General features: G+C 36.6%; 1 protein-coding gene across 3 annotated transcripts; it reads left to right on the top strand.

The window, feature by feature from the left end:
- Window positions 1-17,915: 17,915 nt before the first annotated feature.
- Window positions 17,916-24,728, top strand: LOC140841428 (VIN3-like protein 1). Of its 3 annotated transcripts, none has more exons than XM_073208834.1 (5): window positions 17,916-18,072; window positions 18,203-18,257; window positions 21,676-22,221; window positions 22,730-23,043; window positions 23,127-24,728. In XM_073208834.1, the coding sequence occupies exons 3-5, from the start codon at window positions 21,755-21,757 to the stop codon at window positions 24,317-24,319; spliced, it is 1,974 nt and encodes a 657-aa protein (XP_073064935.1). In that variant the 5' UTR covers window positions 17,916-18,072; window positions 18,203-18,257; window positions 21,676-21,754; the 3' UTR covers window positions 24,320-24,728. The 3 variants fall into 3 exon arrangements, with proteins under 3 accessions (XP_073064935.1, XP_073064934.1, XP_073064933.1); XM_073208833.1 differs by having other exon boundaries at window positions 17,917-18,072; window positions 21,612-22,221; XM_073208832.1 differs by having other exon boundaries at window positions 17,917-18,072; window positions 21,588-22,221.
- Window positions 24,729-25,014: the final 286 nt, after the last annotated feature.

The raw sequence follows: 25,014 nt of genomic DNA, 5'->3' as shown, positions 1-25,014 counted from the left end.
ACACACGGCTCAAACCTGAAAGTACATGGACTGTCGATGAAGTGCAAACTTCAAACTTTAATTCCAAGCCTCTCAATGCTATATTTTCATCTGTTGGCACAATGATGTTTAATTTAATCATCAATTGTGTATGCGCCAAAGATGCTTGGGAGATACTCCAGAAGCACTGTGAAGGATCCGCAAGTGTGCGTAAAACTAGGCTAAGGATGGTGACATCAAAGTTCGAAAGTTTGAGAATGGAGGATAAGGAGTCTATTCTTGAGTATGACTGCCGGTTGAGACAACTCTCAAATGAATCACATGGTCTAGGAGATCTCATACCAAATGAAAGATTGGTGAACAAGGTTCTAAGATCTCTTCCTGAGAGATTCAATGTCAAAGTTTGCGCTATTGAAGAATCTAAAGACACTTCAACGATCAACCTGGATGAATTAATGAGTTCTCTCAGAACTTTTGAGATGAATCTTGATTTACAAAGGAAGGATAAAGGGAAGACAATAGCCTTTGAAGCCTTGACCGAATCTTATGATGAAATCCTTAAAATATCTAAAGAGGTGGATAAGTTTGATTTAGGTGAAGAATCGATCTCTCTGTTCACTGAGAAATTTGGTGATTACTTGAAGACTATGAGAGAAAAGAAGAAAATTGGACAAAAATCTGAGTTGCCCAATAACACCACTTTTGCAAAAGCTCAAAAGTTTACTCCTATGAAAGGACAATTTCGACCAAAAAACGAATTGAAAATCCAATCAAATGTCAGAAATCTGGATTCAGTGCAATGTAGAGAGTGTTCGGGATATGGACATTATGCCAATGAGTGTGCCAATCGACTTCGAAGAAACAAAGGTATGACTGTCACTTTGAGTGATGAAGAGTCTGATAACGACCAAGAATCAAATGAATCTGAAAAACACATATCGTTGTCTGCTGTGATCAAGGAGAAACGATTAATGCAAATCAATCCTCTGGGTGTTGCCACAGGTGTTGCAATACCTGGCCGCAACATCTCTTCAAATTCTTTATGTTTTAATTCTACAACACTTGGTGAATCAAGTCAGTCTGAAACCCAAGAAGTAGATGATGATGAAATTACCCTGGAAAGTGTGCAGACAATGTATGAGGAATTGTATGAAGACTGGATCAAAAGAAACAAAGTGAATACAATTCTCTCCAAAGAGAACACTGAGTTGAAGTCTCAAGTATCACGACTTGAAGTAATCTTGAGCAAGAAAGATCTGGAGTTATGCAAAGTCAAGGAGGAGCTTGAAAAAGCAACTCAAATTCTTGCTAAGCTTAATTCAAGTACATCTAAACTTGATTCACTTCTGATGAATGGAATGAATGACAAAACTGGACTTGGTTATTCAAATAACCTGTTTGAAATTGGAGAATCATCCAATACTGAAAGAAAGCCAACTGTCTTTGTGAAGGAAAAGGCTGAAACTCCGAAGGTTCCACACATTGGTAAAGGTGCTCCATCAAAGAGGCAATTATCTACCAAGAAGTCCAAGTCTAGGAAACGTCACTTCATCTGTCACTACTGTTTTAGACCTGGTCACATCAAACCCTACTGTTTTAAACTGAGAGATGACTACAAAAGATGGGAATCTAAACAGGTGTTGCCACAGGTGTTGTACAACACTCGGCGCAACACTGCCAACAGGAAACCATCGATAAAAAAGGTTTGGGTACCCAAGGCTAGTATTCAATGTTCTGTTATCTATACTTCGTTAAAGACTAACATTGCAGGACTATGGTACTTTGACAGTGGCTGCTCACGCCACATGACAGGTTCTAAGGACCATTTGATAGACTATGTTCAACTACGGAATGGTCATGTGACATATGGAGGAGGTGCAAAAGGAAAAATTGCTGGCAAAGGAACCTTGAATGTTGATGGATTGCCTAGTCTACACAATGTGCTTTATGTCGAAGGGCTTAACTCAAACTTAATAAGCATAAGTCAACTTTGTGATGATGGTTTATATGTTAAGTTTGATAAAGACAATTGTGAAGTTTTTGATAATACTAATACTTGTATTTTGACAGGTACAAGGTCTGCTGACAATTGCTATCAACTTGGGGAAGACTTGGTATGCAATCGTTCAAAGGTGACTGAATTAAATTTGTGGCATCAAAAATTGGGTCATGCAAACTTCAAGACACTAAAGAATCTTGGTAAGTACGATGCTGTGAGAGGTATGCCTAATTAATCATCTGGAATTCCTTATGTTTGTGGTGCATGTCAAAAGGGTAAGCAAACACGTGTTCCTCATCAAGTGTTACAACATTTTGGGACAACACGGTGTCTTGAACTGTTGCACATGGATCTTATGGGTCCAATGGAAGTGGAAAGCCTTGGAGGTAAGAAGTATTCATGTGTTTGTGTGGATGATTTCTCTCGATTTACATGGGTAAGATTTCTTGGAGAAAAATCCGATACATTTGATGTTTTTAAGAAATTACATGCTAAGATTACTAATCTACATAATCTGAGAGTTGGTAAGATAAGGACCGATCATGGTAAAGAATTTGAAAACTCACACTTTATATCATTCTGTGAGAAGCGAGGGATAACTCATGAATTTTCGGCCCCTAAGACTCCTCAACAAAATGGAATAGCCGAAAGGAAGAATAGGACACTGCAAGAAATGGCTAGGGTCATGCTAAGTTCAAAGAATATTTCAAAAAGATTTTGGGCCGAGGCCTTAAACACAGCATGTCATATTTCAAATCGTGTGTACTTAAGGAGTGGTTCTACTATGACATCCTATGAAATTATCATGGGAAAGAGGCCGAACCTGAAGTATTTTCATGTTTTTGGGTGTGTATGTTATGTTTTGAATGATCGAGACCATCTTGCAAAGTTTGATTCTAAAAGTGACAAATGTTTATTACTTGGTTATTCTTCCAATAGTCGTGCATATCGCATGTACAATCTTAGAACAAGGACGACTATGGAATCTATTAACGTTGTTTTTGATGATCTTGCATATCTGACGGGAAAAACAATCAAGGATGATATTGATGGGCTGATGAACGTAAGTGAGACACTGCCTAACACAGATGTTGCACCCGGTGTTGTAACACCTGAGACAACACCTGAACTGGCAGAATCGAATAAAGATCCAGGAGAGTATACTGAAAATGATGATGGTGTAACCGATGAAGGGATTGACATTCCCATCAAGATTCAGAAAAATCATCCTTCATCCCAGATCATTGGAGAGACATTTGAAGGAATACAAACTAGAAGAAAGGAGAAAATATATTATCGAAAAATGATTGGTCTAGTATGCATGACGTTCGTCTACTCTCAGGTAAGCCATTCTTGTTTTGTTTCCCTAATTGAACCCAAAAATGTTAATGAAGCTTTAAAAGATGAATTCTGGGTCAATGCTATGCATGAGGAACTTGAACAATTTGTTAGGAATGATGTGTGGGATTTGGTACCTAGACCCGATAATGTGAATGTTATTGGAACCAAATGGATCTTTAAAAACAAAACTGATGAATCTGGAATTGTTGTGAGAAATAAAGCTAGTCTAGTGGCTCAAGGGTATACTCAAATTGAAGGGATTGATTTTGATGAGACATTTGCCCATGTTGCTCGAATTGAATCAGTCCGACTATTACTTGCTATTGCTTGTCACATGGACATAAAATTATATCAAATGGATGTGAAAAGTGCATTTTTGAATGGCATTTTGAAAGAAGAAGCGTATGTAAGCCAACCTAAAGGATTTGAAGATCCACACCACCCGAACCATGTCTACAAGTTGAAGAAGGCACTGTATGGGCTTAAACAGGCTCCACGGGCATGGTATGGTAAGCTTACGGAATATCTGCTTGACTTGGGCTTCAAACGAGGTGAGGTTGATAAAACCCTTTTTATTAAAAACTCAAAGCATGATATACTTGTGTGTCAAATTTATGTGGATGACATAATTTTTTGTGCTTCTTCTCAAAAGCATGTTACTGATTTTGTTAATTGTATGTCTACCACATTTGAAATGAGCATGGTAGGGGAATTGAGTTTCTTTCTTGGCTTACAAATTAAACAAATGCATGATGGTATCTTTCTATGTCAATCTAAGTATGCCAAGAATGTGGTAAAGAAATTTGCTGCCGAGAACACTAAACACTTGAAAACTCCAATGGGGTCGACTGAAAAATTGTCCAAAGACGATGTTGCCACCGGTGTTGACAACACCAGTATCGCAGCATCATAGGCAGTCTCCTTTACTTGAGTGCAAGTCGTCCCGACATTATGTTTAGTGTATGTTTGTGTGTCAGGTACCAGGCTGATCCTAAAGTCACTCATTTGAAAGCTGTTAAAAGAATTTTGCGATATATATTTGGAACAGTTGACTTAGGCTTGTGGTACACCAAAGAAACAAACACCAATTTAGTGATATTTAGCGATGCTGACTGGGCTGGAAATTTAGATGATAGAAAAAGTACCACTGGTGGATGTTTCTATCTTGGTAACAATTTGGTGTCATGGTATAGTAGAAAGAAAAATTGTGTATCTCTATCCACTGCTGAATCTGAATATGTTGCAGCCGCGAGCTGCTGTTCACAACTTTTGTGGATGAACCAAATGATTAAAGATTATGGATTCAACAGTGACACGTTAATTGTATACTGTGACAACTCAAGTGCAATTGATATTTCAAAAAACCCAGTACAACACTCTCGAACGAAACACATAGACATTAGACATCATTTTATTCGAGATTTGGTTGAGAAGGGTATAATTCGAATGGAATTTATTAGAACTGAGAACCAACTGGCTGATATCTTTACAAAACCCTTGGACTTTGAGAGATTTTCCAATCTTAGGAAGTCTCTCAGCTTGTGTGCACAATGATCACTCACGGATGTTGTCCTCGGTGTTACAACACCCGCGGACAACACCCAGCATGCATGTGCATTTTATTTTTAGGATGCTAGACATATTGCATACATCCTGCTTTGTGTGAAGCCTGTACAAGTGTAGGATACTGAATGGCGTGCTCTCAGTTGTGAATCAAACTTTCCATCAAAATTCTCCAAAGTATGGTGTGTGCTCAATCTAAGTCATAAAGCTGTTGAGGATGATCGTGTACCACATGATCGTGTCCAATGTAGCTAATGACTTAGAAAATTCTTGAGCAATATGGTGAAAAATAGAAAAGAGGATAAAATAGAACAAAAAAATGTTTAGAAGAAAATGGAAAAAGCTACCTAGAGGAGTCCAATGAAGACTGTTCTTCTAGTGTGGGAGCTACCACTTCTAAGTCAAAATACAGATGGAAAAAGCTACCTAGAGGAGTCCTATGAAGACCGTTCTTCTAGAGTGGGAGCTACCATGTCTGAATTAAACATGTTCAAGAAAGTTTGAGTCCAATCTGTGAGTGTTGCCAAAAGGTGTTGCCAACACCTAAGTACAGACTGATCACTGTTTAATCACATGTGTGTGTATTTCATTTCTTTGATCATATTTTAGGCATAAACTTAGGTCATTCATACTGCTGTTTTGTGAATTCATCATGTCCAGTGGGCTACCAGTTTTTGATTCATGAAATTCGAAGAACACCCTAACCAACGTAATTTTGAAATATCTTGATTGATAATTGTTTGTGGGGTTAATTCGATCTATTGCTGACTGGTTACTTGAAATAATAATTACACTGGTTCAGAAAAGTTACCGTTGGGTGAGAGGAAAAACTGATTCGGAAAGGTACTGTAGTCGCGGCTTAACAAAATATTACCGTTGGAGAGTAGTGCTTAAATACTTACGGGGGAATCAGGAATAGCTTTACTGTTTACTCTTTCCCTCACATTCTAAAATTATTGTCTACCCTTACTGTTCAGATTTCGCGCAAACCATCTGTGCTCTTCGTAAGTTCTTGTGCTCTTCGAATTGTTTTATGCCTCTTTGCTTCTTTATTTTGCAGATGGCTGGCTTCGATCCTCAAGACATAAGGAGTGAAATGGCTGCGAGTATGGGTGTTGAATCACTAGTCACAACACCCTCCGCCGAAGCAAATATCGAGGGGAAGGAAATTGTGCCTGTACCAGACGAACCAATGCCACTGGAGGTTATCGTCCCTGGGGAACCTGGGAACGAGATCAATGTTGAGAATCCTCCGGATTTCGAAGCTTTGAATAAAGCGTTTCCCCCTGCCCCAATGCGTAGAAGGTCAAAGAGACAAGCAGGGTTCGACCCTGACTTTGTTCCAACCAAGAAACCACGGGCATCTACATTTTCTAATCTTCTGGACACATATTTCTCATCGGGGGACGACTCCGATGATGCTGATTTCGAGTTGGTGGCTCGTCCTAGACCAACTGCTGCGGGAAAGATACCCAGTTCCACCTCTGATACTGGAAAGAAAACCCCCGTTCACAATCCACAAAGTTTTGCAAGTGAAGGAACTTCGGATAAGGCTGAAGAAGATGAACAATCCCTAGCCGAGTTCCTAAGTCAACTTAGGGAAGAGAAGGCTACCAAGAAGCAACTGCCTAAGGATGATGAGCCTGATTCAGAAATGATGAAGGAATTCGAGCAAAATCAACCTGGAGCTTCTGAAGATTTCTCTTCAACCTCTGTATCTGATTTTGAGTCTGAAGAACAAAATGATGCTGATTCTGAAAATATTGGCTCTAAAGAGAGTGAATCTTTTGAAGATGACGTTGTTCCTGCTGCCGGTGTTGAGGAAGATGTTGCCAACACTGAGCAACACACTGACTCTGCTGACTACGATCTGAGTAAGTCCTTCTCTCCCAAATTTTATTCTGAAGATGCCTTGGCATTGTGGCCGCTGTTTGTTCAGAGAGAGATGATAGAAGAGAAAAATATTGATGTTAATGCTTATGGGAGATACAACCTGATTGAGTTTCTCAAGAACAGAAGGTTGTTGTCCACTGTCACTACAGCTGTGCCCTACTGCCGTCGTGTGGTGCTGGAATTTTATTGCAATCTCTTGAAGAGTGTTGGAGATGAGGACTCCGTGAAGTTTGGAAGCGTGTTTGTGCGTGATCATATTTACAACTTCTCCCCGTCAGTGATCAATGCATTCTATGACACTCCCGATATTGAGGAAGCTGACGAGGATCTTGACATCCATGCTGTAACCTCCGTGCTGACTGGAGGTGTGATCAAAGTGTTTCCCGACTATCCCAAGAAACTGAGTGCTGCTAATCTCACTTCTTTTTACTCTGTTCTACATAAGACTTCCATCTGGAATTGGACGCCGTCGACAAATTCCAACGCTGTGACCAGAACACAAGCCCTGGTACTGTTTGATATTGGCACTGGAAGGGCCTTTAATTTTGAGAAGCTGGTCTTCACAACAGCATTGCAATATGCTGAGGGGGACTTCAAGAAGACTAAACTGCCATATCCCTCACTGATCTATGGCATCCTGGAGTCTCAAGGATTCATTCCGGATATAGATGAAGATCACTGCCCTGTTAGAGACTCCCTGAAGATCTCTCCTGCATACTTTAAGGGCAACAGAAAGATTGATTTACCCTGGCTACCTTCCAGTGTTGCTCCGAATGTTAGCAACACTTCTACTGCAACATCTGAATCTCTGCCTGAGACAACCGTACAACCACCTACAGACGCCCCACCTGATGGCTATGTCACATTTTCCATATCTTACATTCAAGCTCAGATTGCCTATGGTCGGCAACAAATTGAAAATGCAAAACGGACCATTGAGCATTATGAAAGTCAAGTGGCTGACTTTCAACTTTTGCTGGATGTAAGTTTGTTTTCTGGACAAAAAGGAGGAGTGGAAGACACAGCTGGTCCAAGTGGAACAAAAATGACAGCTGGTCCAAGTGGAACAAAAATGGCTGATGGAACTGACGATAATGCGGCTGGCAGTAGTGAAGAAGAATGACACCTTGGTTTAGTTATTTCCTCCTTTGACTGTAGTTTTTTTTTAATTAATTATCTGTATTTTCTCTGATGCTTATTTTCTCTGATGTTAACTTCCCCTAATTAATGAACTGTTTTCGATGTTGTGAATCGAGTGTTGTAACATCTAACATACAACATCTGTTTAATTCAGGGAAGGCTTACCGGTCGAATTCAGGGGAGTCAACTTAAGTTGGCTGAGTCATTGATCTACTAATTCAGGGGGAGTTTAGCTGTATAATTATGATGAGGTGTTTTGTCCAGAAAGGCAAAAAGGGAGAGATTGAAAGGAATTAAATTCCTTGATATATTTTCCGTTTTAATATCTTTAATGTTTTGCCTTTCTAGACATGAGAAAATAATTATATGATCTCTTGTAGATTTGGAATATGATATGAGACTCATAATATCTTTAATATATGGAATCTCAATATCTTTAAGATAGGAGATCTTTATTCCTTAAGAAGTTTTTTCCTAATAAAACTCTTGGGTGTGTTTTCTAATAAGTAGAACGTGCAAAGAGAATAGAGAGAGAGACGAAAAAGTTCGAAGAGTTTTCGAGAAAGAAGCCATCTCGTACTACTGTTTTGAGTGTTGCCGAGAAGTGCTTACATCCGATGACGACAACACCTAATCATTGTGTTGATTAGTGTGTTGATTTTTGAAGACTTTTTACTTCTCGGTTGATGCATCACTTGTATACTGGTGATACGGTTTGTTAGAGGTTTAGAATGCAATTTGTTACTCACCTTATTAGGGAGTTGTTTTATTCTTTCACTAGTATTGGTTTTTGTAAACTTACAAGTTTTTCTAGTGAATTATTTTGCCCTGAGGCACCGCACAAGTATTGTATACTTGTGCATAATTTATATCTTGTCTCTCGTATTATTATCATTATTCCAGTTACGTGTAGGTGTGTTAAAACTATAATTTCCGCTGCATGTTGTCGTGGGTGTTACAACATCTACGCACAACACCTATATTCTGAAACACACTACACTCACCCTCAACTCACACATACACTGTGGAAACAGAACTTTCACAATCCAAAGACAATCTTCATTCATTCACAACTTTCTTTCATTTAGAGATGTAACTCGTGACTTTTCAGATATTTTATTTGATCAACATATTTTTTTTTATCATTGAATTCTCTCCTACACGAAGATGTGATAGAGATTTGGATAATTATTATGTTTTGGGAGTTTGAATTGGAATTACGTACCACTATATTAGTTGTTCAAGTTCGATTTTGCAAATTCGATTTTTTTTTTTGAATTTATGAAAAGGGTCGAATTCATTTTTGGATATTTGGTAACTAAGTAAATGTGCTATAGTGTAAATTATAATTTTCGAAAAAACAAATTATGAAACGAATATCCTATTTGGAACATCCATGAAAAGTATTATTTGTTATATCAAAATTTTTACTTATAATTTATAAATATGAGCATAGTTAACTCATTTGATAGATGAAGATACGTGAGACAATCTCATAATAGACTTACTATTAAGTTTTTATGTTCTAATATGGCTTTTTTATAAAAAAAAAAAAAAAAAAAATTAACATGGAAACTTTTGTTTGACCAATAATTCGATTGGATATCTTTTAATGAACATGAATAAACTAACTTAATAGTGGGCTCATCATTGTTTGAAGGCCTATTATTTTTTATGGAATATTTCATCCTACCTCATGGGGCACTGTTCTCATGAGAAGAGTGTCCCCATGAGGAGATCAAATGTCCAATTTTAACCATACATATGCGGGGTCTACCAAATTTTTTAAAATCAACGATCCAGATCTTATGGGGCACTGCCCCCACAGGTAACATCGACACTACCATTTTTTATCTAGCTAATTTGGGGCACGATGGTGGAGAAATTACTGGATTGGATTTATGACAAAATCATGGTTATAAATGTGATCTTATTTTAAGGAAAAAATATCAAATGATAGCGATAAGGTCCATGTTTTGGAATGATTTGATCTTCTTTCTACGAAGAGAGTAGCTTGGGAGGAAGGTTGAATTTTTATTATCTAATGTATACCAGTTCGAGTGGAGGGTTTGGTCCGACTATTCAGTTAAATGAAACTCATTAGATGATCAAAAGAAGATCGGAATACAAGAAGTGCTATATTTACTTAAAAACCGAAATAGTCGAACCCGACGTTAAATACGCAAAAAAGTAAATAAACTAAAACATCTTATGAATATTATAAATCACACGACACGCAAAGGACGTTTCTAACGTCGAAACTAAAGTTTTTAAATTTATGTTACGTGCAAAGAAACAGTACCACAACAGAAGGTATGGTCGACTATTCAGTTAAATAAACCTAGTTTATCACGTTCTTTTGTACATTCGATGCACTGGAACATGAAGATGGTCAGCTCTTGCACTTGTTATTCCTCTATAAGATGGTAGTGCATGAAGCTTATCTGGTTCTCCATAAACTGCTCCTTAGCACGGCGGAGACGGCTAGACCTCCAGATGAGACTGAAACTCGCATGTGCAACCACCGTGAAAGTAATTTTTTTTTTTATGTTTTGATTTATTTTCTTATATTTGACCAAAATCATAATTAAAATGTCATAAATTACTTACATGCTCGGGACTTATAAATTTTGCACTTTTATACCGTAAAAAGTATTTTTCTTGTATTATTCATATCATTGACTCCATCATAATGCATCAGAATTTCGATTGAGTTATATCCAATTAACTAGCATCCATCGATCTTAACATATAGTAAAAAAATTATCTCCAACATTTTGTCAAAATCCCAATTAGTGCAGGAAATAATTAAGTAAAAAGATATAATACATACATCAAGTGTCGGCAAAGGTAGGTATGCCTTAATTGTGAGGAAAAGTCAGGTGATCTTTTGCAGCAGAAAAAACGAAATTGGCATTTTGATTCAGACGATGAAATTGTGTCGAAATTTATTGCGTTCAGACGAGAAAGAGCACCTACAAACAGGTGCATAAATTCACCTCATTCTTCGTCTCATTCTCAGTTCTTTTCTCTCATCTCATAGCATTTGAGTGTTTAGTTCTATAATATTTGTGAGATGTTTGTTCTCCTATCATGTGGGATCAACAAGTGGTATCAGAGCATTGGTTTAAAATTTCTTAAAATTCTGAGTATACTATGTGGTTGCAGCCTAGATTGATCTACCACATCAGAAAATATTTTTTTTAGATTTTTTATTCAGGCGGGATTATTTTGTTCAGTCTACAAGATTCTTGTAGACATAATGATGGCGTGTACGAGTTCAATTGAAGCAATTTTTATGTTGTGGAAGAATTGTTTGGAGGCTATTGGAGATAGACCGGTGGAAATGACGGACGATGTAGCAGACGAAGTACTGTTAAGTATCTTTAAGATAAAAACAACAAAAGTTATCTGGGATACTTTGACAAAGATGTACGAGGTCAAATCACTACACAACAAGATTTTCCTAAAGAAAAGGCTTGATACTCTTCGGATGGCAGACTCCTCATTGATGACCGACCATATCAACACACTAAATACTCTATTTGCTCAACTCACTTCTATGAGGCGTAAAATAGAGGAAAATGAACATGCGAGGCTTCTACTTCAAAGTCTATCAGATTCATATGATCAACTTATCATCAATTTAGCCAACAATATTCTTATGGGCTATCTAAAATTCTACGATGTTTTAACTGCGGTTCTCGGAGAAGAAAGCCGGAGCAAGAATAAGGAAGATAGGTTGGTAACTTCGAAGCAGGCAGAGACTTTACCGATGATATGAGAAAAATTTATGGATCGTGACTCCACTGGGAGCCAAAGACGAGGTAGATAAAATTCGAGAAGTAAGAAGAAAAATATTGACTGCTTTAAATATGGTGGTAAAGGGGATCTCAAGAAAGAGTGTACGAGTATCGAGAAGAGTTATCAAGAAAATGTGGCAAGTACTTCAGGTGGTGGTGAAATATTTATTATTCAGCAAAGAGACAACAATTGCAGAAAGCAGACACACATTTTATGACACATATTATGGATTCAGGAGCGACGTGGCACATGACGTCTCAAAGAGAATGATTTGATCATTTTGAACCAGTCTCAGGAGGATCTGTGTCCGTGAGAAATGATCATTCCTTGGAAATCGTTGGAGTCAGTAATATCAAAATAAAAATGTTTCATAGCACCATTGGCACCATACAAGAGGTACGATATGTAAAGGAACTGACGAAAATCTTTTGTCATTGGGACAATTCGATGATATCGGGAACAAAACCCATATCGAGAACGAGATCATGAAAATTGTGAAGGGTGTGCTTGTGGTTACGAAGACGGAAAATGTTGCTGCAAATCTGCATGTACTTTTGAGAGAAACAGACAAAATTTTGGAACTAGTTTTGCATCAATTGGTTCATGAAAAGAATTAACAGTGTTATGGCATAGAAAGCTCGACCATATATCAGAATGATGATTGAAAATTCTCTCAGAACAGAAGCTACTGTCGGGACATAAAAAATTGTCACTACCCTTTTGTGAGCATTGTGTTACCAGTAAAAACACATATTAAAGTTTAAAACTTCCAAAGCCAAAACAAAATCATATTGGAGTTGATTCATTCGGATGTTTGGCAAGCACAAGTTGCATTGAACAAAACTCTACGCAAAATTATTTACGTTTACGATTATGCATAGCAAGTGGGAAAAGATGATTTAATGATTTTTCGTGAAATTGGTTATGCAGGAAAGTCACGTTATACATATTTATACATATAATATTTTACGTACAAGCTAAGTTTAAATTGCATGGATTTTTATTGCGTATTATTCGTTATTTACATTTTATGCATGTTGAATCATTAGACTGACTAGACTTGATCGATGCACATAATGTAGTTGAGGAAATGGGAGGCGGTGACCAGTGAGCAGGCTCGGGCCAGTGGTAGTGAAAACCCGAGTACCTTGTAGTTCAAATTATATTATCACACACGTGTTTAAACTATTTACTCTGACTTTTTATCTATTAGTATTGGTGTCGAACACATTTAATTTATGGTTTTGTTAGACTATTTTTAAATTAAATTAGTAGTTTAAGAATTTTGGGATTAATTGGATGCTGATGATTTATTTTTAATGATGGAGTTTAATATTAATTTATTTTAGTATGAATGATGACCGTTACTTTATTTTAAGAGCTATACTTTTAACAAATTATTTAATAAGAAAATTTTCCGCAAATATTAAAGTATTATTATTTTAAGACACGGTTCATCACATCACCGTATACTAGTCCAGGTTTTGTTGTAAGAAATCATGGTGAGATAAAAAGAAATAAACCCAGATTAGTTATTAATTACCAAGAAATTAATAAAATTCTGGAGTTTGATGAATATTTAATATCTGATAGATAACAGTTAATTAGTTGCATAAGCAACACCAAAATATTTTCAAAATTTGATTGTAAGTCTGGTTTCTATCAAATACAGATGCTGCAAGAAAGCAAGAAATTCACAAATTTCTTCATACCACAAGGACACTATATTTGGGAAGTATTACCAATGAGATTGGCTAATTCACTCCAGATATTTCAAAGAAAGATGGATAATATATTTAAGGATTATTTCAAATTTATGTTTGTGTATACTGATTAAGTTTTAATAACAGCTAAAAATAAGGAAGAACATGTCAAACACTTAGAGATTTTCTGTAAAGTTTGTAAAAAAGGAAAAAATAAATACTGATTTTATATGAAAAGAAAACAGTCATTGCCATAAAAAATATTGAATTTGTCGGAACAAACATCGATGTTGGAATAATTCTGCAAGAACACATAGTGGAAAAAGTACAGAATTTTCAGATAAACTGAAAGAAAAAATAACTACAAAGTTTCTGATGAGTTATTAATTTTTCTAGGATGTTTATTAAAAATCTAGCAAAACACCGAAAACGTTTAGTTCATTATTGAAAAAAGATGCAAAATTTGTATGGATAGAAAAATACACAAAAGAGTTCAGCCAACTAAAGGAAATTTGTAAAGATTTTCAAAAATGGTTATTTATCAAGATGAAGATTATAGTATTATACACATATGACAATGATAATTGGTGGACAACAGTTTTAACAAAACTCAGACCAGAAAGATAACTGTCATGCAGGTATTGCAATGATCTATTCTCATAAGCAAAATCCATAAGATGACATACCAATGAATATGAAATTTATGTAGTAAACAGTGTTTTTGGAAAATAACTATTATTTTTAATAGCAAAAACATTTGCTTTGATTATTGATAATACACAGATGAAAGCTTTCTTGAAAAATAGAATAGAATCTAAACATGATAAAGTTAGATTATTAAGGTGGCAAGTTTTATGTCAAAATTATAATTTTGATATTGTGATTATTAAATTTCATGAAAACATTCTAGCAGATTTTTTAATAAGAGATGGACATCGGTGATATCGATGTCATCATAAAAATGCAGAGATGTTTAAGGAAACACCTTGAAATGCTTCAAAACGAGTTCAACAAGCTTGTCCTTAATGCAAAAGTTGCGGGTAGACTATAACAAGCCGATAAGAGAATTGTCTCTGATCGAATTATAGTATGTTGACATGTTTATACTTAGCTATGGTCTGTAATACAAAGGCCTATCCTCCAAGGCATTGAGAAGCCATTGGTTTTTCAAATGAAGAGTTTTCAAATACAATACCCTATACCTAGAGCAGAAGATTCAAATCCCCCTAGCACAATTGTTAAGTCGGGATCATCTCCAGATGAGTCGGTCAATACAAAAATTAAGACTTCATATCCTTATCTCAAGTCTTCAAATCAATCATCCACCTTGGGGATTGGAAAAAGATAGATCAACCTTATACCTCATATAAGCAAGGGTAAATCTAATGTTGGTACTAATGAATATGTAGTTTCTCTATTTCAAGCATATCAACAGAACCGGGAGAAATTGAAAACAAGAATAAGCATTAACCTAGCCACAATCTAGGTTGATGTATTAGGAAAATATCTCAGTATATGGATGAAACCAAATTCATATCCGAAGGAGGTTAAAACATGGTTTGAATTCGGGGCTCTTGTATTAGTTTATACTACATCACACAGCTTCCTAAATAATTTCAGGATTACCTAAATGGAATTAGGAAGTAGTGCACGAGACATGGACAAATAATCATTTGTCCAAATGAGATATTTTGGAACTGCATTTTTTCAATGCAACACTAGAAGTAGTAGTAAAAAGCTCATATTAATCCTTTCATTTTAACAAGCTAAAAAGGTCATATACAAATATTCAAAAATTTATCAAATATCTTTCAACCGAAGAAACACCCTTTGTTGCTTCATTAAATGAAGATGTCAAGTCTACCATAAGAGCCTGGAGTCTAAAGTTTGTCTAACCGAGATGGACAAATTCAAGTTTTTATTTAAGTTTTGTCAGAATTCTGTAAATCAATATTTTCTGTTAAATACTATGACAGAAAAATAACAAGTTTTGCAGAAGACCTATTTGAAAATAAAATAATCTTATGTGGAGTATAAGACTACTGAGGGGCAAAGAAACTCACCGAAAATTATGTAATATGGCTCTTATGGGAAAATGGCAGAAAGCATCTGACCAATATGTCCGAACATGAAAGAACCAAAATTCGGGAAAGGTTTTCGAGCAAGATCTGACCGAAAGTATTTTGTTTCACATGACCAAGTGATGAAGGACCACATAAAAAACAACATCTTTGGGGATCATACAAAGGTATAAGATTCCTCAAAAAAAAAAGTAGGCATGTGATCCAACAACTCCATTAGTAGAGGATGAACTGCCATTAAAATATGATTCCAATAACTAGTGGAAGATAGACCATTCAATCACGTATAAAGACAAGTCATTAACTAGTGGTTAAAGGGACCTAAGTCACCAAGATTTTGATATTAACAAAACTTGTTTATTTATTTCTAATGAGTTTACCTAAGTGCGCAGAAACTGAAACTGATCAGGCTTCGAACTGATCAGTTACCAAGCTGAAACTGAAGCTATCGAGACGCAAACTGAAAGTGCCAATTGATTGATCGAACTGAACCTATACAACTGAAGTATCAAGAGCAGTTCAACTGATTGTCTAGTTGATAGGTGGTTCAGCAGAAGACCTTCAGAAGTCCGTTTAGCTGATGAAGTGTTCAACTGATGAAGAGCCCAACTGACCAGTTCAGCTGAATCAGTGAAATCAGTTCAGCTGACGAGTCAACTGATTTCACCTCACCAGTTCAAGACCAGTTCAACTGACCAGTTCAAAACATCAGTTAAGAGCGACCAGTTTGCAGATACAACAAGCTTAATCCAGTTGTGCACAAAGTTACAAAAGCTATTGTACGATCAAGGTACGATAAGAGACATTGCAGCACCGCTTAAAGCCAATTGTTCCAGATATCTATTTGGGGAAACAAATTCAAACTGCCACGGATTCTTTCACCGAGTCTCACTGTACATTCAGCCAAATGCCAATAAATAGAAGCCGAAGCTCAATGAAGACGATTATGAAAGTTGACGACTGAAAAGATAAAATACAAATAGGGCACGCACAATGTTTATCAGCTTAAAAGAAGCAATCAGCCCATAGGGAACACTTCAACGTGTTATCAGCTTAGTTTTAGAAGCATATTTCTGTCAGTGTGTGAGAACACTTTCGGGTAGTTTTCAAAGATCAGTTCACATACACACACACCACCACTCAAATTCAATCTTGCACAAATACAATAAACTTGTATATGTAGTCTTTCTCACATAGACGTTAAAGAAGTGTTGGCTGGAAGATGCTCCCTTCAGTCTAGTCTAGGAGTTCAGTTAGGTGGTGGGTAAGTTCTAAGTTGGGTGGGTTTGTACAAGTAGTTGTATAAATCAAAGTCTTCTAGTGGATCCTACCTGATGTGGTTGAAGGGGTGACGTAGGAGCAGTTGAAGCCTCCGAACATCCATAAACATATCTTGTGTACTCTAGTTGTTAACCCCTAACTTTAAACTGACTTGATCAGTTTGAGTATTCATCAGTTCAATTCTCACCATAACTGAACTGATAAATGCGAGAACCGATCACTCTTATCTTTAGTTAATTAGTTACACAAAATTAAAAGCTTTAACCGATCAGTTTTCTTAACAAAAAATTATTTCGAGTGTTTTTCGCTTGATTCAGTACCAAACTCGATCTAATTCATCGATGTATGTATACATTTTTAGAACACGAGTTATTGCAGCTCATCAAGTTTTTAGAGGATTTTCCAGATCCAACAATATGTATTCATAAATTGTATGTTTCAATAAAAAGATCGAGACTTATTGCTTATTTCGTATCTTATTTTTAAATCTAACTATTTTATTATACACCGTGATGTAGGAAACGAAACATGATTGTGTCAGGTGTTGTTGAAGGAATCTACGTCAAGAATCATATGTTGTGTTTGTGTGGTTGGACTGTGGGGAGCATTCTATAAAACTCAGTTGATACAACCCGTCGGTGCTCCGATCAAAGTGATAAACTATTCAATTTATTATAAGAAAGCATGATGAGTTATTTATAATTTAAAAAAAAATCAAACATCTTAACATTGTATATATGTTGGAAATCTTGTGTTGCTACATGTTTTTGTGCTATATATCTTTAAGAATATGTTCGATTGGTATAACAATATCACATATAATAATTATGAAGATCGAGGATATTTTCGAAAAAATTATATGATTAAGGAGGTCAAACAAATATTTAAGGAATATAGAGTGAGAACAAAGCTATCTTTGGATACGAAGAGTTATTAATAGTTTGTCCTAAAAGATTAGTAAATATAATTGTGTTTCACACAAAAATTAATAATATATATTATATTTTATTATAAATTTAATGTATATGCATGTGTAATATTTTGTATTTCATTATTTTAGATATATTTTAAAGTATTTGTGGAATAATAGCCTGGCTAGAAAGGAAATTATTATTAAAGAAAAAATGTGTGCTAATAAATAAGTCAATAAAGGTATAGTATTGGATCTGGTCTTCACATGTACAGTCCGAATCGATCTGTCTTCTCCCAATCTCTGCTCTGATTTCCCGTTCATGTACCTCAATTTTATGCCCTAGATAGACTCCGACACCACCCGCCAGCCGCGGCGGTATGATTTTTAGTTTTTTTTTTTTGGAGTATGGTGTTTGTTTTCTAATTCCTTTTAAATAGCATTATTATTGCTGCAAATTTCATGGATTTCTGGCTTTTGAATCTTGTTGTTTTGGGTGTCTCTGCAGGGGTTTAGCTCCTTAGTTTAGAGCTGCAGCAACGGGTCAGCATTGGCCTTCCATGGTGATTTTCTTGTTTGTTTGGAATTAGTTTGTTTGATGGGTTTTAGATTTGGATGTATTTTAGCTGATTCTGTTGTTCCTTGGCTGAACTTGTTGTTTTATTCACGTTCTTGTTTTATCTCAAGTTTGTGTGGTTGTGTCATGTTCTTTGCGGAAGAACGTCAAATAAGCTTTTTCCAGCTGGGCTTGTTATGATTTTTCATTGGACTTTTACTGGTTTCTTGTTATGATGTCCTGGCCAAAAATTTTGTGGAAGGAGTTACGGTTGCCAATTGGTTGGTGAGGGTGGCATTTACTACATTCTGGAGGGAAAGTTTTCACCTTTTGGAAAATTATATCTAAAAACATTAAATTTTCAAGTGAGGCGTTTATCCCCCAGCTAGTTTTTTCCCTTGCCGGCAGTCATTGCAATTATGCATATGCTGCTATTGAATTCAGCATTTTTGCCCTCTTGTAGATGAACTTATGCAGATTGAGGTTTCTGGAATCTACTATGCTTGTTAAGTTACTGTTTTGAATTTTAAGATGAAAATGGTTGATGTGTGAGAATTGAATCCAACCTGTGACACGTGTTTGGACTTGATTTGTTTGGGAGGCCTTGGTGCTATTGTAGTTCTTGTTTCAGTGCCATCTGCTCACGCGTGCAAAAATGTAGTGCTACTCGTCCTTCTGTTCAACCTTTTAGGTTTGTGAATCTCTACAGAACAACTCACTTTTCACGTTGTGAGTTGTGACAAGGTGTAAAAGAGAATAACATCCATGTTTCGGTAGCCTTGTGTTTGTAACTATAGTTGAGATAGATTGTGATGCCTTGAAGGTAGATGTCTTATTTTTTCGAAAATGCTTCGACATAGAATTTTTGAAGTTGCTGATTAAACATGATGCCGTTACTTGTACTCCTATCATTAGGAATGTAAATGAGCCGAGCCGAGCCGAGCCGAACAGTATCAGGCTCGGGCTCGGCTCGTTAAATTATTTGCTCGGCTCGGGCTCGTTACGAGCCTTTGGTTTGAAGCTCGGGCTCGGCTCGTTAAAAACCGTCGCTGTTAGCGACGGATTTTTGACAAACCGTCGCTAAATGTTCATTATTTTGTTAATCTGCGCGGTTCATCTTATTACTTCAGCATGAACTTATTTTTCTTATTTTTTTACTTCGTCAACATTGATATGCCGAAGTAAAATATAATAAAAAATATAGTGAAGCACGTGTTTTTAAACATCCGAAGTAAAATATATTATTTTACTTCGCTTGTGTTATTACTGAAGTTATTGGTAATGTATTACTTCGTAATTTATGATTGCCGAAGTAAAGCCTGCCGAAGTAAAATCCGATTTTTCTACTAGTGTTATAACATTGTAATTTCTGTAAGATACACTTTAGAATTTTGAATAAATGAATATTATATATATATAAATAAAAGAATTACGTGGGCCTATATAATTTTGGACCATATCATATTATAATATGATACTATATAATGTATCACGTACGTGGTCTTGTATTTTTGGACCTCACAATGCTAAGGTTTCTTCTTCTATGCGGCGACATTAGATATATAGTCGGTTGCTTTTGATGTCTGATATTCAGTTTATTATATTAAAATATTTTAATTTTTTTATATATTTACTTTAAAGTATAATTAATTTCAAACCATAATATTTTTAAATAATAAGATTATATACGTATAATCATATGTAGAATTAATTAGGAGTGAGAGTGCATACGCTAGATTCATTGCCGTAGCAGCATTGCAGCAATAACAGATTGAAACTTTTGAACTTTTGTCTCTACATACGCTAGAATTAATTTCTACGGAGTGAGAGTGCATACGCTAGAATTAATTTATATCATTGCATTAACAGATATTTATATCATTGCATTAACAATCCAACAAATATGAGTTTCTTAAGTAGACTAAATTCATTGCCGTAGCAGCAATATTCAAACACATATGAGAGGCTGAAACTTTTGAACTTTTGTCTCTAATTGTTTTGCCCACTGTATTTGGAGATGAAACCAAACCAGAATCAGAGCTAGGGTTCGCGACCTATACGATCTCCAAACTCTCGATTCACGCCTCAATCAAAGTCGACCCAGACGGTACAAGGATTTTCAGCCCTCGGCGCCGGCGGAAGAACGGAGAATCGTCGGAAATCGTACGCGGTTTAGATGTGGACGGGAAAAGGGTCTCGCTACCTATACACGCTCAAATCTACCGATTTCTGCTTCGATAATGGTTGACCAAACCTGGGCTACGACCGGAGACCCTCGGCGACGGCGGGCGGAGGTCGGGAGGCGCGGATTTCGGGGGGAATAGGTGAGGTTACGGGAATAGCCGAATAGGGTTTGGGATTTGGAATAGATGAGGATGAGGTTACGGGAATATGCCATTATTGTCATAACATTCACATTTTTAATATAATTTTTATTTTTTAATTTATTATTATTTATCATACATAATTATTTTAATATTATAACTCATTAATTATCTCAAACTCGAGCTCACGATCTACCTAAACGAGCCGAGCTCGAGCCCGAGCTCGTGAACCACTTAAACGAGCCGAGCTCGAGCTCACGAGCCAGCTAAACGAGCCGAGCTCAATTTTGAGCTCACGAACCTATTATCGAGCATGTTCACGAGCTAACGAGCCGAACATCATTAATCTCAAGCTCGGGTCAACAAAATTGTCGAGCCCAAAATAAGGCTCGGGCTCGGCTCGATAAGCTTAACGAACGAGCCGAGATCCGAAAAGCTCGCGAACAGTTCGGTTCATTTACATCCCTACCTATCATACATCCAGATTTACCATATGATAAATTTATTGAATATTTTGGCTGAATAGTGGAATTTGGTAAAATAGTATGGATAAAGTTTGAAAATTCTATAAGTTCCTGGTGAAGCTAGAATAGTTAGTCGTCATGTACGAATTTGTGCTAAACTTTTGAGAAGGATAAGGGCATGTTTTTTGGTGCGTGATAAGAGTAACAGAAAATTTAATCCTTGATAGCTGTGACATTCTATTTATAATTTATTATGAGAACAAGTCTCGATGACAATGCTGATTCATATTAGTTTATTGAAGGTTAAAAAGTGTTTAAAGAAATAATCCTTGCACATGAATTACTATCGTGTGATTTGTTCAATGCTTTTTCTGTCTTCCTTCTTGGCTGTACTGATGCATCCAATATTATGTCGTGATCTTGTTAAAGGCTGAGTTGCTTTCAGTTGTCATTTATTTATGTTATTATGTGTCCATTTGAGATCTACTTTACTTTAATGCCGTGACATTGATGCACTCTTATTCAAGTCTAAATGCAATTTTAATCCAGATTTTTGATGCTCAAGAATTTCAGCCTAATTGCAAAGTCAATGAGAGAAATTGGTGTGCGAAATGACGCTTCGAGAATTTATGAGCAGGTTTGAGAATAGATCAAAGGGAAAGAGGACATTTCAGAATTGTTTGATGAGTTAAAGAAGCATTCTGCTTCAGAAGTGCATGATGGACGAACAGCTTTCCAAGGCTTGTAAGAAAACACATAAGACTCATGACCTCAAACGAGCATCTTCAAGTCCTAAAGATCAGCAACAACAGTCCAGGAAACAGCAGCGGAAGGGGGAAAACCCTGTTCGAATTTTGCCGAGTCCTGAACCACGTGTTGATTTCAAATTTTCTAATGCATGGATCTGTAAAAATTCTGCATGTCGAGCCACTTTATCAATGGATGACACATTCTGCAAGAGGTGCTCTTGCTGCATTTGTCATTTATTTGATGACAACAAGGATCCAAGTCTTTGGTTGGAATGCACCTCTGAATCTGGTGTGGGAGACTCTTGTGGCTTGTCTTGCCACATTGAATGTGCCTTCCAACGTAGTAAGGTGGGGGTCGTTAATCTTGGACCTTTGATGCAGTTGGATGGAAGCTACTGCTGTGCTAATTGTGGCAAAGTTTCAGGGATACTTGGGTAAGCTGTTTTATGTTGGCTGCTCTCATTTCAGTTCCTTCTTTTTGAACCATTGTTGGTAAAATCTTGTTTGCTGTATCAATTTGTGACCTGGGAGATTAGTTAAATTCTTCCATCCAAGGCCCATAAAAGAAAGAGTGCTCACCAACTCCTATTATTTCTTCTTCCCTTTCTTTTACGCTCCCTCGCCGAGCTGAGAAGCTAGTGGATTGCCCTAAGAATGTAATTAAGCTAATTTAAAAAGCAAGACATTTTTTGAGTTCAGTTTGGTTTTTAAACTAGCTTAACATTATAATAGATGTCCTGGCTTGCTTTGTCATGCTACAAAATTTTGCTTTAAGCACTTGTTAAATCTGAAAGTTGAGCTGCTTGGTTTGTTTCATTTCCTTAATCAGTAATCGCACATAATTGCATTTTGTATTCAAAGATCAAGTATATACATCAAGTCCTTTCTTTTCTTCGATCTCATATATGTTGAGACTTTTTAAAATGTGGTCTACTTTGTCAGATGCTGGAAGAAACAGTTAAGTGTAGCTAAGGATGCTCGCCGTGTGGATGCCCTATGTTATAGGATATTCCTAAGTTTCAGGCTCTTGGATGGGACTTCCAGATTCTGTGAACTGCATGAAATTGTTAAAGAAGCCAAAGCCAAGTTAGAAGCAGATGTGGGTCCAGTTGATGGAGTATCGGCCAAGATGGCTCGAGGAATTGTGAGTAGACTCTCTGTAGCAGCTGTTGTTCAGAATTTATGCTCTCTTGCAGTTGATAAAGCTGATGAATGGATATCTTCAAAGTCTACCTCCTCAGCACTCGATTCCATTGGTAATTCTGTGTTCCTTTTTGGTGAAATAATGAGAAAATTACATTGTCGTATGCAATTGTTTTACTATTTCCTCCCCTGGCAGAGGGTTCACTTCCTGCAGCTTGCAAGTTCCTATTCGAAGAAGTGACTTCTTCTTCTGCCGTGGTTCTATTGATTGAATTTTCTACTGCACCAAATGATGATATTAAGAGCTACAAACTCTGGTATTGCAAGACTAGAGAAGAGACATACTCCAAAGAGCCTGTTTGTGTCTTTCCAAGAGATCAGAGAAGGATTTGGATATCCAATCTGCAGCCTTGCACGGAGTACTCCTTCAGGATAGTGTCTTTTGCGGAGACTGGGGACATTGGCCACTCTGAAGCAAAGTGTTTCACGAAGAGTGTCGAAATAATTCACAGAAACTCTTCTTCTGTGTCAGGAAGTCCTGAAAAGGAGAATTCTTCACACAATATAGGGAGCTCTAGTTCCAGGCAAGAGCATAGAAATGGAGCAGACATTGAATCAGACTCAGGTTTCAAGGTTCGAGACCTTGGGAAAATCTTAAGGCTTGCATGGGCTCAAGAACAAGGGTTTTTTGAGTCATTCCGTAAAATTGATATTGAGAAATGCTTTAGTGGTTGTAATGCTGTTAAACTAGAAACTCCACAGGAAAAAAGGTTGCCGCCTATTCCTCGTGAACTTGACTTGAATGTTTCAGTTCCTGATCTGAATGTGGAGTTTACCCCTCCAATTGAGTCATCTAGAGATGAAGGTGATGGCTGCACTTTAGGGCAACCAGTTGAGGTGGATGATTACACCTTTTCTCACGACCTACAAAGAAATGTTGTTGCAAGGTCGCATGGCAGTGATGTCCCTCATAATTGGAATCATGAAAAACATGGGGATGTACCAGCTGTTGACTCTAAGTTAACTGCCTCCAAGAAGAGGAGACTTAGCACCAACGGAGAGTTACAGGATTCTGATAGCACTCTGACAAATGGATCTCCATGCCAAGTCCAAAACGACTCAGGATGCTTGGACGAGAATTTTGAATATTGCGTCAAGATCATACGTTGGCTGGAATGTGAGGGTCACATTAAACATGATTTTAGACTAAAGCTACTGACATGGTTCAGTCTTATATCAACTAAGCAGGAGCGCAGAGTGGTCAACACTTTCATACAAACGTTAATTGACGATCCTATTAGTTTGGCTGGGCAATTGGTGGATTCATTCTCAGAAATTGTATCAAGCAAGGGGCCACAAAACGGTTTCTGTAACGAGTTTTGGCATTAGAGCTGTAGGGTCCTTGGAATACGATACGGGTATTAAACTCGAGTATTATCATTCCAGTGGTAAGTTATTGCTGTTCATCTTGCTGCTTCTTTTTACAGGCACCTGCTCCTAAAATTTCTTCTAGTGATTCATTTGTTAAGTTGACAAGCTCCCAAACTAGCAGATCTGATTTCCCCTTCATGAAGATAGCTCTTGATTTCCCTACAAGGTCATCCCATTGTTTAAGCCAATCTCACTCATTGTGGGATCCATTTTCATTCTTAAGAGACGCTCTTGATTTCATTTTTAGTAATTAAATGTGACGTTGGAACTTCTTCAAGTAGGAGATGGGTGGATGCTAATAGACATTTGATGTTCCATAATTTCCATTTAACTGTTATTGCTATTGAATCAATGGAAGTTGACTTTTGCTCCTTTTGGTTAAATTTTTCATCTATGTAACAGCCCATGGCAATTACTAGTTTCCTTTACATATTGGTTGAATTTTTCATCTATGCAACATCCCATGGCTAGCTATTACTAGTGTTCCTTTACATACGATGTGTGTGTAAATTTTATTTTATTTATTTTTATGTATGCGTAATATTATCATTAAAATAAATCAGAATAATCAAAAGTCCACATAAAATTAAAAAATTACTATAGTAATTTTCAAAATTTTGAATAATGGATGAAATAGAAAAGTTATATATGAG

This window comes from Primulina eburnea, chromosome 9, assembly GCF_022965805.1.
Source record: "Primulina eburnea isolate SZY01 chromosome 9, ASM2296580v1, whole genome shotgun sequence".
Lineage (NCBI taxonomy): Eukaryota > Viridiplantae > Streptophyta > Magnoliopsida > Lamiales > Gesneriaceae > Primulina > Primulina eburnea.
This window is presented reverse-complemented; position numbering and strand designations above follow the sequence as displayed.

Coding starts and splice junctions, on each gene's coding strand:
- LOC140841428 (XM_073208834.1), top strand. CDS start 21,755: ATGATGGACGAACAGCTTTCCAAGGCTTGTAAGAAAACACATAAGACT. Junction 22,222..22,729: donor AAAGTTTCAGGGATACTTGG/GTAAGCTGTTTT, acceptor CTACTTTGTCAG/ATGCTGGAAGAAACAGTTAA. Junction 23,044..23,126: donor CTCAGCACTCGATTCCATTG/GTAATTCTGTGT, acceptor CTCCCCTGGCAG/AGGGTTCACTTCCTGCAGCT.